Source organism: Camarhynchus parvulus, chromosome 2 (genome assembly GCF_901933205.1).
Source record: "Camarhynchus parvulus chromosome 2, STF_HiC, whole genome shotgun sequence".
NCBI lineage: Eukaryota > Metazoa > Chordata > Aves > Passeriformes > Thraupidae > Camarhynchus > Camarhynchus parvulus.
The window spans coordinates 133,802,919-133,819,777 of NC_044572.1; the positions used below are offsets into that span (position 1 = coordinate 133,802,919).

Sequence of the window (16,859 nt, forward strand, 5' to 3'; positions counted from 1 at the left end):
CTGGGTAGCGCCTTAAAAATATGAAACTGAAATAGTTAGTAGGAAAACAGAATTTGACTCTTCTTCTTTAACTTTCCTTCTATTGCAAATGCATAAAAACCTGTTTTGGATGTTCCCCTGTAGTGTGGACCATAAATAGTAACTTTAAAATATACAGAAGTGGAAAGCACATGACAAAAGTACTTTATTTGACCCTATTCTACCAAAAATATCCTTACTTCCTGTGCTCAGCTTAATCCATCACAATCTTCAATCATTTTAGCTGTATAATCCAATACTTATTCTCCACATTTGTGTGAGTTTATGTACTGAGAACATTAGGATGAAAGGATTTATTAACAGCTTCTCAACTGACATTTACAGGGGATTATGGTTCTTCAGTCTCCCAGAAGTGCTAACCTTACAATTTTTTTTCTATTATTTCTTCAGTTTAAAAGTTCAGTCACAAAATTCCTAACATTAGAAAAGCACCATATTTTTAAAGACTCAGAATCTCTTCCTCAGCAGCCAGAACTGTAAGCAGTGTCTGAGCCTCCCACTATGTCACAGTGATCAAATAGGCAATAAAACATTTTGAGTGTCTCATGTGGCAACCTGCTACTAAAATATGATAAAGGAACAGGGTCTTAGACTAGCCCTATATAGTATAAAGTAAAACATACTACAAAGCAGAAGTTCTGTACAGGGCAGCCTCTGTGGCTTCCTCACCTGCAGAGATAACCAGGTCTGGGGAAGACTTACCCTAGGCACTTAAAACACTACTAACACTCTCCCTGGAGCTTCTTAGGAGAGAGAAAGGAGCCCATACTCTGGGAGGTGTTTTCTAGGATGGCACAGAAGCAGTATTAAACACTGTAGTCAGTGTGGAGAGTTCAAACCTGCAGTTTTGTACACATTTATTTTTATCTCTGAAAACAGATGCAGAAAATTCCGCACCATGGGAGGACAGGACTGTAATCTTTAGGATTTACTGAAGCCCATGAAAGAGCACTCCAAGTGCTACACTGAATTTGTATTTGCAGCAACAACTTTCCTGATATGTGGTGAAAAAAAAGAAAAGATTGTATCATGGATCTTAATAGAGACAATATGGAAATAAATACTAGGAAATAAATATCCTCACTCTTAGGAAAGCCACTGTGCCTTTGAAAATATAAATTTGAGATGCAAATCTTTAAGCAGTGACCTGAATTGCTAGACAAGAAAATTTGAAACAACCTAAGAGAATATGACATAAAAAGGTATGAATGTCCAAATTAACATAGTTACATGAGCATGCTACAGCATTCTAGAATATTATGGTTCACTTAAGCACGCTTCTCAATCTATTTACAACAATTTGAATAATTTGTATCCTAACTAAATTATCAAGACTAAACCTATATTTCTACTTGCTAGGAGTTTTTATAGAAGTTGGATGCTGCATCCATAAAATACCTGCCTTTATACATACCAAGTACATAAATGACTAAATCTGTACCACATGATGTTGAATTGAAAATATTCTGCAATTTTTTTCAAATTTTCCACTGCAAGCTAAACTGCCTGCTTTTGAAGGCAAATGAAAAGAAGGAAAACGCTGATTGGAGATTTAGTAGAACTTGTCATGGGCCCTTTTTATTTCCTTTCATTTCAGCAGTAAAACATTTCCTCAGTTGATCTGATTACTAACCCGATTTGGGATCCAGAGTCTGTTACAAGTAACTGGATCACTCAGCAGGCTGCAAGCACTGGTAAGTGCCACTACCTTGATGCAGAGGCAGCAGACTAATATTCAAAGATACCATGACTCACATACCATGGCAGCCCAAATCAGCCTTCACTTTTACCTTTTCTTCTTCTTTCCTACAGAGATGTTAATTTTGTAGGTTCCTTTGAGAATGCCTTTGAGAATTCTATTTAGGTTGCAGATTAACTGTGCTGTACAATGCCCTCTGTGCCACTATGAATGAGCCCTATGTGTGCCCATGTGTGTATGAATACAGGGAGTGGGATAGGGAAGTACATCATAGACTGTCAACCTAGATAACAGAGAATCAGCTTTATATGCTCTTCCAGACTGACTTGCAGTCCTAGACACAAAAAATGAAGCTTACAGATATTTAATCTGTATCCATAAGATAAAATTCTATGTATAACATACATACACACTGGTAGGCAGAATGTTCAAGCCAAGACAGACACCTTCAACAATCCCAGAATACAAAGCAACTTATTTATGTACCTTTTCTAAGACTGTTTCAGGTTTATCTTATTCATCATGTTATGGCTTTCCTCAGGATTCCTCAAACCTTTATTTCTTTTTTTATTTGTCTGATTTCACAGTTGACCCAGCTACCAGTAGGAGGTTTGACTTGAGATCTCTTGAAGTCCATTCTTTATTTAACCCTGTGACTGAAAGGAATGGCATCTTGATCACCTGCTGATCACCCACCTCTCCTTGAAACCTGTTTAAGTTGTCAGAATCCATACCTGAGAGGTTAAACTTTTCAACTTAAAAGATAACAAAAACTCTCCAGCAGTGATGTGTCTTCAGTTTGGAGTCTACAAAAACCAAGCCCAAATTTGAAACTTGATTTCCTTTCTCACATCAGCATCACTATTTAAGTCTTGGAACACCATGATAAAGAAATTTGATTTTATTTACTTGGGCCAGTTGCCATAGGCTGGTCTCAAGCTGAAAATCTTGATATCTATCACTGTTCTGCTTGTATCACATCTATCACAGTTTGGCCTCGCTCCAGAATATTCAAAACAAATAACATGTTCTAGCTAATGGTTCCAGCTAACAATGCCATGTGTAACTAACTTCTTTTAATTTAAATACCCAGCACACCAGCACTGTGTGTGCCACCTGCAGAGTGGTTTAGAGTCATAATCTTTCCTGCCACGTGCAGAGTAAGTAGTTCTTCCACCATCAGCATCATCTCCATGCTGAAGCTCAAAACTGCAACCTGTTACAGGTCTTCCATGAGGTACCTCTTTGAAAAATCATCAGGACCACACCAGGAAAAACACAGTTTCACAGTCTGCTGAAGGACTGATTACTCCCAAGCCGAGAATTTCCCTGGAGTCTCTCTATACAGACTAGGAATTATGTACTATTGCTGCTTTTCAACCTTGTCTGGCAGAATAGAGACAGAATTTGGCCTTCAGCTCATAAAGATTTTTCTGGCATGGGCTACACTTACCTCCTGGACAATGCCTCATGGCCATTTTACACCGTCTGGATTCTGCAATGGTTGGACATAGTATTGTGTCTTTTGCTGGCTTCTTCACAATTTGTCTTGTTCTCGTTTCCAGGCCCCACTTAAATCCACATGTTTTGTTATTTCTGCTGCAAGTTCCCCACTCACTCCATTGACCCACTTCACAGCCTTCTGATAAAGCAAAAGAAAACATAAGTAAGCAATTCTTCTGGGTGTTTTTTTGGTTTTCCTTTTTTCTTTTTTTTTATCAGAATGCAATGTACATTGTTAGAAAACAACACTTGACAGTTTTACCATTAGCAGGTAAAAATCTAGAAACAAAATTAAAATGTCTTACAGAATCTGAATCTTTTTAGCCAGCATCAACCCAACCAAAAAAAAAAACAGAATATAAAACTGTATGTTTGATATGTTATGACAGTTCCAAATATTCAAAAACTCTCCTAAGCTAATGAGATTGACTTTTTTTCTATCTAATATATAGATCCTATTTGGTTGTCACCTGGGTTTGAAAACTTCAGAAGTTCACATTTCCAAGTCCTCTCCATCATGAAATGCAAGAAATACTCTTGAAAGAAAAAGTTTGTTCCGACATAAGTCCTAAAATCTTACAAATTCCCAGCTGAAAATCTTCATGAAGGTGATTTTACAGTTAAGAGGACAGAACTTTGTGATGCTCAAGAGAGAGAGTGACATTCCCAGTGAAGCGTATTTTAAAGTTTGGAAAAATTTACTAGTATTATCAGTAAAGAAATCAATAATAATTCCTTACTGAATATTTCCTGATAAGAAATACTAAGCATGATCATAAAGTAGGGCATATTTAAATATGGCCACCTGGCAAAAGAGCTACGTGACTCACCCACACATTCCATAAGCTCTTCCAAGGCTGCAAATCCAGCGGGACATCCTCGAAAGCAGCGGCCTCTGTGCGAGTAAAAGCCACTTTTGCATTTGGTACAAAAGTCTCTGCTAAAGCAGGAGTCACAGTTTTCTATTCTGCATCCTAAATCAAAAGGATCATAAGGAACAATGAGACAGCAAAGTTAGGGCAAGACTGAAAATGAAGGGACTTATAAAGCGATAAAATAGCAAAGACAGAAATGCTATAATACTGTCATCCTGAAATCCATCTGGTACATAGACAAAATTAGAGGTAACTGTGTTTCCCACATTTTCCTTTATGTCCTTATAATCTTATTTTTCTAAATCAAACTGTAGATAAAACCCCTAGTTTAATTATATTTGAGTTAACGACATCTCTGTGGAGGAAGAATGTTCAGTACAAATTATTTTCATGTGTAATTTCGATGAAACTGAGATGCAACAAATTATTTTGGGAAGTATGCATGTTTTATATGTATTGTCTTCAGTTTATAATTTATCACTGAAAGCAGGATACTTTTTCTTTCTATGAGTTGACCTTAAGAATAGCTGAGTGGATGCTTTCATGTAGTGTATCTGATGTCTGTGTCTACATATATGCATGTGCAAGAAGCCTCATTTTTTCTGGATTTAGCTCCTCTCTATAATTAAGATACTTATTCCACAAAAAATAACCATTCTTAAATGACTAGGAGACATACACCATAATGTATAGAATAAAAATTAAAAAATAAAAAAAAAACCAAACCAAACAACTATTATCTTTATGAAATAGTGTATTTCTCAGAAAATTTAAGAGGAATATGACCTGCAATAGATGACAGACTCAGGTGTAGGCTTTTCAGAAATATCCTATTCCATATTAAAACATTTCAACTTGGAAATGAGCTAGTTATTAATGATCATATGTATACCATACACACCTACAAAAAATACCAGGGAAAAATATTCCAAAGATTAAGAAGGATAAGCCATTATATTTGGAACAGTAATGATCATTTTATAATTAATTTCTTAAAAATCTAATCCTTCAGCTAACAAAATTAAATAAGCTACAATAGCTGTATCCTCTCTTCAGCTATCTGAAGCCACAACAAGAAGCATTTTTTATTCATGTTATGCAACAATATAATAATAATTTTGGTAATTCTGTCACTCATTTATTTTTCATTCTTTTATAATGGAAACATAAGCACAAACCATAAGGTCATTATTCTGAAATAGTAATTAGTAAATATCGCAAATCAACACTTCAAATTTAGCCAATATTTATGAAACAGATTTTAATATTTATTCTTGAACTTCAGTAGGCTAAAACAGGGCATCCCACAATACTTAAACAGTGTGTGAGTGAGTGTGGTTATGTAAAATCCTTTGTTAGCAATTAGGGAAATATGATTCTTTTTAGATCAGATTTCTTGTGGCATTGGGCAAAAAACTAGGCAGATTGAATGAAAAGAAAAATGTATATTTCTAGTGGTGTTGATCTTTGCTTGGTTAAAAGGAATGTGAGCATCAGTTTGAAGCCTTGCCCTGACAAGGATAACCTCCGCTGGCTCTATTTAGGCACAACCACACATAACCTGAATGTACCAACTCTGGCATCCAGCATTCTCCAAAGGGGCTTTTAGAACTCGAGTCATATAAGCAGCACGACTTGGGCTTCTTGTCCACACTTAGGGTCATAGGAAATTCCTTAGAATAATAATTTCTTTTCACAAGAGTTGAACTAGTCCCTAAAGAACAGGATCCTGGTCAATGTCTACACAGTGATTCTGCAAAATCACTTTCCTAGATTAATGAATTGCAATGCAAAACCAACCAGGTGAGCTGCTGTGGAGATGTACCACAATACTTAATTGCTAATCTGGTTTGTTACACTCAAGATGTACTGCAAGTATTTTATTAAATGTAATGCTTGAGTCAAACATCCTGTGTATTTAAGTATTCAGAAAAAACATTTTCCTCTTGCTCACTCACCTGAGACACTTGAAAAGAAATCAGGGTTTTTACAAATTGTGTAGTCCCAATTTAAGATGCAGACCAGAAGATTGAAAGAAAAATCAGCATCATGCAACCCTCCCTCACATCCAAGTGACACAACAAATATTAAACAACATTTTAACCATTGCTTTCAAAAAACATGTTGGGAGTAACATGCTAAAATTTTCTCTGTGTGTGTGGAAAAGGAACAAAAGGAAAAACTTTCAACAGAAGTTAACATTTGACATGATACAGACATGCTGGGCGGGTGGAAGCCGGCCTCACATTGCACAGGGGATTCCCTCCATAAAACTATCATTCATTCAATGAATTAATACATTCTCTTTCAGTTTTGATCGTACTTCAAAACTCCCATCTTGTTTGTATTTTCTTCTTTACCTGCAATGCCAATTTCCTTTTGTGTCACAGCAGAGTCCTTGAGATAAATATCTTTTAGAAGTTTTAGTAGGTGAAGGTTGGGAGGAGTGAAGGTTGGATGAAGGTTGGGTGGAGATTTCCACCAAGACAGTTTAGACAGTTTATTTTCATTTTTTTCCTATGAAAATAAACTACTCCAAACATGAAAGACATATTATTTAATCTGTATCAGATGCAATTTAGGGAAAAATACTGAAAGAGTATTAGGAATACTGTAAGAAATCTGAAATAAATATATTAATTCATCAGAGTGATATTCATCATAATGTTTAGGGTTACCAAGTGCTAATCATAATGATAATTTAACTGTAGCTGAAGACAAACTATGAGTGACAAAAACCTGACTCTTCTACAATTTCACCAACCCAGACTGTCCCCATCACCATGACACTCACTCCTTTCAACTCCTGCTTCCATCCCTCTGCTGCTCACTAGAACAGCTTTGGTGCCACAGATCCAACTTCACACCACCATCCTGAAGTGTCCACTGGCTCTGCACTGATCTGTCATTGACCAGCAACACCTTCTGTGCTATTTTTTCTGGTAATTGAACCCCCTGACTGCTACAGTTGCAATTACAACTGTCTCAAAGGGGCGTATGCTCTACTATACTACTACATAAGTATAGTTCAAGCAACAGCATATTCATGAAGTCCTGCTATTTTGTAACACTGTTAAAAAATTCATTCCCTTTCTTAATGAATTGAATTAACTACATGTGTTTAATAAATGCTCAATTTGTTTAAAAGTTTCTCTTGATCTTGTTTTTACTGAAGATGAATGGAAGGAGAAATTACAATGTTCGGTCCACCTAGGAGAAAGAGGGAGAACCTAAACAAACAGTCAACCAAAGCTGAAGAGAGCTGTAATTTCTAATCTCTGAGTGGTTTCTCCTCCTAAAATTATATAGGTTACCATGGCCATGTACTAAGTTGAAAGGTTCAAGACAGGTTTGATACATTAATCAATGCAACCACCAAACTGACAGGTTTCATCTTACTCTTTAAATTCGGTTCTGTTTTTTCCTCATGAGATTATGTCTTGTTGGAGCAGTTCAGTTCAAAGTCATTAATTATTAAAAAATTATTGGAAAATTAACAAAATGTTACTCATCTCTTGGGCATTCTTCTACAGGAGAGATTCAATACTTTCCAAGTTCATGTCCAAAAGGACTGCATTCTCATACTGCAGTGTTCAAGGTGGAAATCATATCCAGCAGGAAACTGCACTGATTTCTAGAGACAAACAGTCTCAAATTTCATTATTCACTGTTACTAGAAAAATAGTCTAGAACCACTTAGCAAATTCTAGGAACACATACTGCTTACGTATAGAAAAGAAAATTTGTCTTGAAATCCAAAATTTCCATCATTTTAGAGCTGTTACACTTGGCTGTGGTATTTATTGTGTTACATTTGGCACTGACAATGTTTGGCTTTTAAAATCAAGACAACATTTTCCATAAAAAATATTTTTTATAGCTTCTCTAACAAAAATGGGAGTGTTCCAGTAAAAAATGTTTAAAAGCTTTTGTGCCTATGAAGACATTATTAAGGCAGAAATTATTTCAGCTTATGTAATTCAAACCCTGTAACTCCCATAAGGATTTTAACATAGCCAAAATATTTTATTATTTTTAGCTGAGACAATGCTATCTGAGCAATGGAATCTGTAAGCATACCTAAGAAGAACAAGTAGGAAGAAACCTATTAAATTTTTAAGGATGTTTATTCCAACTCAACTTCAGCCAACAAAATGTCTGTACGTCCACAGTGCTTCATATGTGCAAACCAAGATCACCAAACCAAGAAAAAAAAAGAGAAGTGGTGTGTAAATAGTTAGCAGTTACACTAACATAAAAATATACAATACAAAAATAATCAGAGGGGAACCAGGACTGGTCCATAAATGCAAGTGCATCATTGTTCTCACAGGGGGAGACTTTGAAAAGCATGAGGATGAGATAAACATCAAGTGCTCAACACATGCCTGTATGAGTTAGACAGAACTTGTATTTATGCTTTTCAAAATCAATCCTGTAATTCAGGGGACAAAGCCATGTTCCATAAGTGGTAAAACCAAAATAAATATTATTTTGAATTCACCCTCAACCTTCTGCAATTAGCTTCTCTATTTTTTTCTTTTCAAGAAACCAAAGAATACTGCCAATAAGACCACTTTGCCTTTCTCACAAGCACAGTACAGGCTAATAGAAATAAATCAATCTATCTCCTAAACCTACAAATATATTCAAAAACATTTTTACATGGGAAAGTATTTACAGCCAACTTTCGAAAGATTTCAAGTGCAGAAGTTGAATTCAAAAATGTGTTAGGAAAACTAAGGCAAATATTCTAAATTACTTTACAGAATGGATGCATAAACCATATACTGTCTCATTGAATTTTTGATCAAAACTTAACCACCTGGTACAGATTAGGCAGCACTCTGCAATATTACACAACAGTTGGGAACACTATATCCATGGAGCCCACGCAGGGAATGGGGAGAAAGAAGTGGGATAGCTTGGGACAGGTCCAAGCATGGCCATAAGTGCTCCTCATCCAGCCAGACTGCCACTGAGTGACCTCATGTGAGTCTCAAGATGATGTGTGATGTGAAAACCAGCACACGCTTTCTCACAACGCTGTGCTCCCTATGACACGGCACAGCCCTAGGGGAAAGGTGCCACACATTTAGCAGACACTTGATTATTGCAGGAAGAAAAGAAAAGCTATTTCTCACTTCAGGTTCTTATGTCAGGTGACCTGATTCTGGTTAGACTATGACAAAAACATTCTCCCCCTAAATAGGAATAAGAGGTAACAGCAGTGATTAATAATCCATATGGGTAATACTACACATATGAGCATATGGAAAAATCGATACAAATCAGCACAACTGCCAGACAGATGTGAAATAATGTGAGATACCAGAGCATTCGTGGATTTTAACAGTTGTGCTTCTAGGCACAAACATGCAAACAGGGAATCCTGTTGCACATTAGCAGGTTGTAAATTTCCAAATAAAATGTTTCACTAAAAGTGAAAGGTTGTTTGTTTGTTTTTAATAGTACATCTGTTTTATTAAATTAGCAACACTTACATATTAAAGCATGTCTGGTGTGAGGTGTCTGGTCACCTGAAATTTGTGTGGGAACAAAAAATATGACAAAAAGGCCACCCATATATTAGTGTTTATACTGACCTGTACCTACATGTTAAATTTATTCTGAATCCTTTATATTTTCATATAGTGGGAATTTGTTTCTTAAAACTAGGAGTATCTGTGTGAATCATATATTTTTTCCCTAAATTACCCCTCTAATTAAACTAATAATAATAACAATAAAAAATAGGTCGATTCATCAACTAGTTAATCTGCTGAATGTTAAATATGTCAGAATGAGCTGGGACATTCTTTAGCAAAGAAGTTTAAGATGATCTTCAGATATCTGTGAAAATGCAAATGTGTTTCACAACCTACCATCTTAAAAACCGACCACGAATTATAGCCTTCTGACAAAAGTGAGTGTAAGGGTTGAAGAAATAACTCACTTGAGCATCTGTTCATGTCTGGCGTTCTCAGTCCGTAGTAGCCCGACGGGCAGGAGTGCAGGCATTCCCCGTACTGCCTCATCCCTTCTCTTCGCAGGAAGAAGAATAACTTGTGCTGGCATCTGATACACCCATTATCCTTTGAACAAGATAAGCAACCTTTGCAAATTGGATTTGGTCCATAGTTAGCTGCAAAATAAGATGAATTACACTTTAAGGTCATTTGGAAAGTATTTTAGCTGGAGGTCCTCTATCCTCTAAAGTGTTACTCATCTTTTGCATGACTACAAACAGTTTTGAAAGGAGAGTTCTGAGAGTGCACTCACTTTCAGACATCTGCATGGGCACTGAATAAAAAGAACTGCAATCTCTACATTTTCAATTGTATGTAGGGCAGTTTAAGGATTTTACACACATTTAAAATACAGGCACAGGCAAGCAGAGACCAAGCTTTATAAAGCTCACAGTATAAAGCTGGCTAAAAATGCAATGCTGCATTCTGTGAAGCTGGGGACATAAGCAGACAACAGCAACAAAATATAAGAACTTCAGCATCCTGACATATACACATGGAATGATATGCCTGTGGAAACTGATCAACACCACTAATGCAATTTCTGATTTGTGAAGCAAGCAATATTCAGAGTACAGAAGCCTCTGCAGAGCAGGTGCAGCACTAGCAATGTGTGCTGCCCCCTCACTCTCAGGGTCCTAGAACAGCTGTCTTCATACAGACTCTTCTTGACCTGAGTATCAAGACAAATTTTTCAAAAAAAGAGAAGCAGTTTTAAGAGCCTTCTTCTCTGGGCTGAAAACCATATGCCATTACCAAAGGAGCACAATTAGTGCAGGTTACCATTTTAGGTCACCAGCTGCCGTGCATTCAAGTCTACGCTCTGATTTTGTTGGATTATTTTCTTTTTTTCTTTTGAATTGCTTGGCTGATAACTGCAACACAAACTTCAGTCACATCACTCTTTGTTCTTATGAGCTTTTATTATCCTGCCTTTCTGCAGAGTTGCAGAACACTCCTTTGTCCCCATGGGCCATCAAGTCCTTCTCAGGTGCTGGGTCAGCACAGTAGGTCAGCAGAGGGAGAATGACTCAAGACATTCCTGAAACCAGCACAACTTCACAGGTCTGTTTTAAATAATAAATTGCCTACAGGACTTCACAGAAATTTGCCAGCTCAAACCTGGTTTACCAAAAACAAAAGAAACATATTATGCAACAAAGGAAAGTGTCTTTGGGGTCCCAAGAGGTTTTTAATAGAGGCCACCCAGGGAGCAGCTCACCAAAAAGGCCTATGTTTAATTGTCATATTTTTAAATATTTAAAATTATTCACACCCTTATGTAGTGATCTGGTACTTTTACCTCGTATGGCTGGATAACTAAGGTTGTTCAACTGATGACTTCACCAGCAGAGTCAGGAAAAAAACCAAAGAAAAGCCCACTACCCTCTGGAACCAGTAGCTGATAAGCTTTACTCTCACCTTCACACATCTGCACACCACATTCCAATTCCCTCTCTGCTCCCATCCCCCATGCAGGACTCACTAAGTTCAGCATGACAGCATTCAACTCCAGTCTTGGACAAATAATCCTAGCGGGTGGCAGGCAGGACAAGAAGTGAAGCAATCTGGTGTGAAACAGCTCAGTCAGTGGGACACTTTGTGAGTGTTGGAATACCGTGGTACCAGTCTCACCAGGTGAGATCCTCTTGAAGGGAAAAGAATCCCTTCAAGAGGATCTCACCTGGTGAGACTGGTACCAGGGGATATCCCCCAAAGGATACGTATGATTCTTCAGCACTCTGTTAACCCTTTTGTAATGAGACACCCTAACAGACCAACCGCCTTACACTCCTAAAACAGTTCCCACCTCCTGTTGCCTAAAAGACTTGAGATATAACTTTTCCTACACTTCATCTTGTAACTATTTTCATTCCCAACCAACTTCTTCAAAGACATGCAAGACAAACAAATTATGAACTAGGCATGGCTGCATCCCTCCTCTCACTGTGGGCAGGGATTGCCTTGCTGTAACCACATCAAATAATATCTGACCATGTACACAAAACAATTGTTCCTTAACACATAGTGGGCAATCCTGTAGACTTCTGACTTTTCTTTTAGTCTCCTTGGATGTCACTCTCAGTAAATCTTTACCTCCAGCTTATTCAAGGTTCCCCAGAGAAGCCTGTATTATAACAAAAGAGTTAAAAGGAATAAAGCAAAAGCAAGGATGCAAAATGCCTGAGCTCACTCACTACTCAGAGTGTTTTTTAGAGTTCAAAACAGCTGAAATCATGTATATGATTTTGTCTTGGGGCCAGGCCAATTGCTGAACAGCATCAATTTAGATAAAGGCTACCATATACATATATATATACATATACATATACATATACATATACATATACATATACATATACATATACATATACATACGGATAAATGTTATACATATGGATATAGCTAAAGGGAACAAAACAGCAGGCCTGCTGGAAACAGACAGGGCAAAACTGTCTCAAAGAGAGAAAAAGATCTTTCCACAGGAGTTAGCAGGGCTCACTGAAAGAGCTTTGAAGAGATTTGAAGGGAGAAAAGGATAAAACAAGGCTTACTGAAGTCTGAGAGCAGTGTGCCAGTGCCTGAGAGACAGGTACTAGCAGGGTATGTCAGTTTGCTGTCAGTGGAGGTAGGGGTGTTTTGGCTCTCTAGAGCTTAGTGATGGGAGGATAGGGTTGAATGGTTTTGAGTAAGAATTGGGGGAAGGCCAACAAGGCAGATGTCATAGTGGGAGTTTCCAACAGACCCCAAACCAGGAGAAAGAGGCAGATAAAATATTCTATAAGTAGCTGGGAGAACTCTAACAATCACTCACCCTTGTTTTCATGGGGAACTTCAACTTACCAGATGTCTGTTCGAAACACAGCACAGCAAAGAGGAAAGAGCCTAGGACATTTCTGGATCATGGGGGCACATAACTTCCTGACGAGGCTGGTGAGGGAGCAAACTAGGGAAGGTAACTGCTGGACCTGGTTTTTGGGAATGGAGAAAAACTTGTGGAGGATGCGATGGTTGGAGGTCACTGCGCCCATCCTGGGCATAGTGATCACCAAATGCTAAGTTATGGATTCTTGGTGAGGTAAGGAATGGGGTCACCAAAACCTCTACTTGGAGCAACAGAGTCCAAGAAGGCTAGAAAGCCTCCAAGAAGGAAATCCTACAGACACAGGAGCAGGCAGGTGCCACATACTGAAAGAGGATCCAGGGGGAAATAAGACTAGCTGAACAGAGAGTTTTGGCAGGAACTCAGGAAAAAAAGCAGAGTTTATAACCTTTGGAAGAAGAGGCAGACAATTCAGGAGGACTCCAAGGATATCATGAGGTTATGCAGGGAAAAAATTACAAGGGCCGAAACCCAATAAAAACTGCATTGCCACTTCTATAAAGAGTAATATTTCTATAAATACATTAGCAACAGCAACAGAGCTAAGGAGAATCTCCATTCCTGATTGAACATGGGGGAAAACACAGTGACAAAAGATAAGGAAAAGGCTGAGGTACATAATGTCTTCTTTTCTTCAGTCTGTAACAGTAATAAGACCAGTCTTTTTCTGGTACCCAGCCCCCTGAGCTGAATGACAGGGACAGAGAGCAGAATAAAGCCTTCATAATCCATGGGGAATGGTCAGCAATACCCCTTAGACCCATCCAAATTTATGTGGATGAAATCCACACAAGGACACTGGGGGAGCTGTTGGAGGATCATTTACTGGTCAGCCAGAGAGGTCCCAGCTGACTGGAGGTTGGCCAATGTGACACCGTGTAGGAGATGAATCAGAAAAAGGATGAGGTAACTACAGGCCCATCAGTCTGACCTCAGTGCTGGGGAAGGTCATGGAGCAAATCATCTTAAGTGCCATCATGCAGCACACACAAGACAAGAATGTTATCAGATCCAGACAGTATGATATGAAAGGCAGGTCCTGCCTGACTGACCTCACCTTCCTCTGTGACATGATGAACATAATAGATGAAGGAAAGGCTGTGGATGTTTCTACATGGACTTTAGTAAAGCCTTAGACACTGTTTCCCACAGCATTGGCCTGGAGAAACTGGCTGCTCATGGCTGGGATGCTGTACTCTTCATTCAGGAAAAAACCAGGCTGGATGACCAGGTTTAGAGAGGCTTAGAGAGTGGTGGTCAACAGAGCTGGCAACTGGTCACCAGTGCTGCTCTCCAGGGCTGAGCGCTGGGGCCAGTCCTGTCTAATGTCTTTATCAATGATCTGGACCAGGGGATGGAGGGTGCCCTCTGTCAGCCTGCAGATGACATAAGTTGGGCAGGAGTGTTGATCTGCTGGAGAGTAGGAAGGCTCTGCAGAGGGATTTATGGACCAAGGCTAAGAGTACAAATTTCAGTGAGGTCAAGTGCTGGGTCCTGCACTTGGGTCACAAGTACAAACCCATGCAATAGGGAAAGTGTCTGGAAAGCTGCGCAGTGGCTGAACATGAGCCAGTGTGTGCCCAGGTGGCCCAGAAGGCCAATGGCATCCTGGCCTGAGTCACAAATAGTGTGACCAGCAGGAGCAGGGCAGTGATTTTACCTCAGTACTGAGCACTGGTGAGGCCACACCTCAAAACCTGTGCTGGGTTTTTGGCCCCTTATTACAAGACACTGAGGAGCTGGAGCATGTCCAGAGAAGGGCTATGTTGCTGGGGAAGGGTCTGGAGCACAAGTTCTATGAGGAGCTGCTGAGAGAGCTGGGGTTGTTTAGCCTGCAGAAAAGGGTCAGGGAGCACAAAATTCTCTACAAATACCTGAAAGAAAGCTCTAGCAAGGTGGAGTTCAGTCTTTTCTCCCAAGTAAGAAGCAATAGGATGAGGGAAAATGGCCTCAAATTGTGCCAGGGAGGTTTAGATTGGATATTAGGAAAATGTTTTTCCATGGAAATGGTTGCCAAGCCTTGGAAAGGGCTCCCCAGGGAAGTGGTTGAATCACCATCCCTGGAGTTATTCAAAAAATGTGTAGATGTGGTGATTAGGGACATGGTTTAGTGGTAGTCTTGGCAATGCAGGGTTAATGGCTGTATTCAATGATCTTAAAGGTCTTTTCCAACTTAAACAATTCTGTGATCTTGTGAAGCAAGAATTAAGCTCTGGAGCAGATACAGATCAGGGATCCATGTAGGTTTGTTTGCCATCTTCTCTCATGGATCTCCATGAAAATTCTGACTTCTTTGCCCCAAAATATGTCTGAGTTTGACTCTAGTGTCCAACTTTCTTTTATTACTGCCACATGTTACTCTTCCCAAGCACACTTTCTGTGCTTGTGGTAAGATGTCTTTATTGATAACCCTTTCTTTCTTCAGGCAAATTTAATTATGCTGACTCCTCTTGGCTTCAGCTCCATAGAAAAGGAGGTAACAGCATAAAATGATCTTCCATTATCCTATGCTAATATTTGTTCAGGAAATGGATGGCACATCTTTCACAGCTTAAGGTCAACTCGAGATATATTAAAGACTTCAGTAATATATTAATTCTGTAAATTGTAATTAAATATATTAATTCTGTAAATTGTAAACCATGAAATCTGGACCGTCCTCATTCTTCATCTCCTAAGCAGACTTAAAAAATTATTTTTTTAATTTCTATAGCTGTATGTTTTTAACTTCTTATAGAAATGCGTTGAGATTCAAAACTTGTGAACTGCTCTGAAATCCTCAGATATATTGTATTTATTGTTACTTAAATGAAGAATTATTTAATTCATACATTGAATTTGGACAGTGTTCAAAATCATCAGTTAATTAATGGTCACATATTGATGAATTTTCCTGTAGGTCTCCTAGCTTTTTTCTTTCTTTAGCGCCTTAAGAAATTAAAAATCACTGAAGAATTATAATGGTAAAGAGGAGATAATATGATTTGTATGTTGCATTACAAAGAGCAAACTTTGTGAAAGAATCTGAAAACTTCCCACTGTGCTGCTTAGGCATTAGACTGACTAATTTCTGGGTAATTTGCATATAGTAAATTACTGTAAAGCATGTACCACTGAATTTATCTTCTTCCACATTGTTGTTGCTTGTTTTCTTTTCAGAGCTTCATGAGAAGGTCTGAATTCTGCAACCTTTCCATTATTTCAATTTCTCCCAGAGCCAGGGAAAGTTGTGACATGATCTACTAACAAATTACGTTGACAATGAACATACACATTCACAAATCAAATACCATAGCACTGGTTTTGGGGTCACATAAGGATGCCATCGTGAAGACTCCCACTTAACTGTGCATCTTTTGACCCTATATATATAGGCCATAATTAAATCCAATGAAATCCTCCTTGCCTCAAATTCTTCCCTTCCCATCTCATTCCCGATCTCATTCCCATTCCCAATACATCCAATTGGATGTATGGTTATCACATACAGCTTCTCCAGTTCACATATAATTGTTCTTTGAGGAGGAAGTGAACACCTCCGCCCTTAACAGAAACATCTATACACTTCCTTTTTAATTTCTTCAGAACTTCTATTTTCCCCCCTTTTTTTGCAATAAAAAAATAAAAAGCTTATAAAACATGGTCTATCACATTCCAGATTAGTGACTGCATCACATGCAATGTAAAACTTCATGCTACTCATCCTTATTTCAACCCTGCCAGGAACACCCTCCTCATCTCTGCGTGCCAGGCAGGCAGGTCTCCTCCAGCCAAATCCCTCGTGGAAACTTGCTCCTTCCACACGGCCCACAAATGTTAACCAGTGTCAG

At 38.5% G+C, this 16,859-nt stretch overlaps 1 protein-coding gene across 3 annotated transcripts in view; it reads right to left on the reverse strand.

Annotated features, from left to right (window-relative positions):
- RSPO2 (R-spondin 2) overlaps positions 1-16,859 on the reverse strand; it is a 104,154-nt gene that overhangs the window by 37,383 nt on the left and 49,912 nt on the right. For 2 of the 3 annotated variants that reach the window (XM_030967908.1, XM_030967923.1), the window contains exons 2-4: positions 10,073-10,261; positions 4,072-4,215; positions 3,192-3,380 (exon numbers count right to left, since the gene is read on the reverse strand). In XM_030967908.1, the coding sequence (XP_030823768.1) occupies positions 3,192-3,380; positions 4,072-4,215; positions 10,073-10,261 (522 nt within the window). The remainder of the gene's footprint in view (positions 1-3,191; positions 3,381-4,071; positions 4,216-10,072; positions 10,262-16,859) is intronic. The other variant, XM_030967915.1, reaches the window with a different exon arrangement.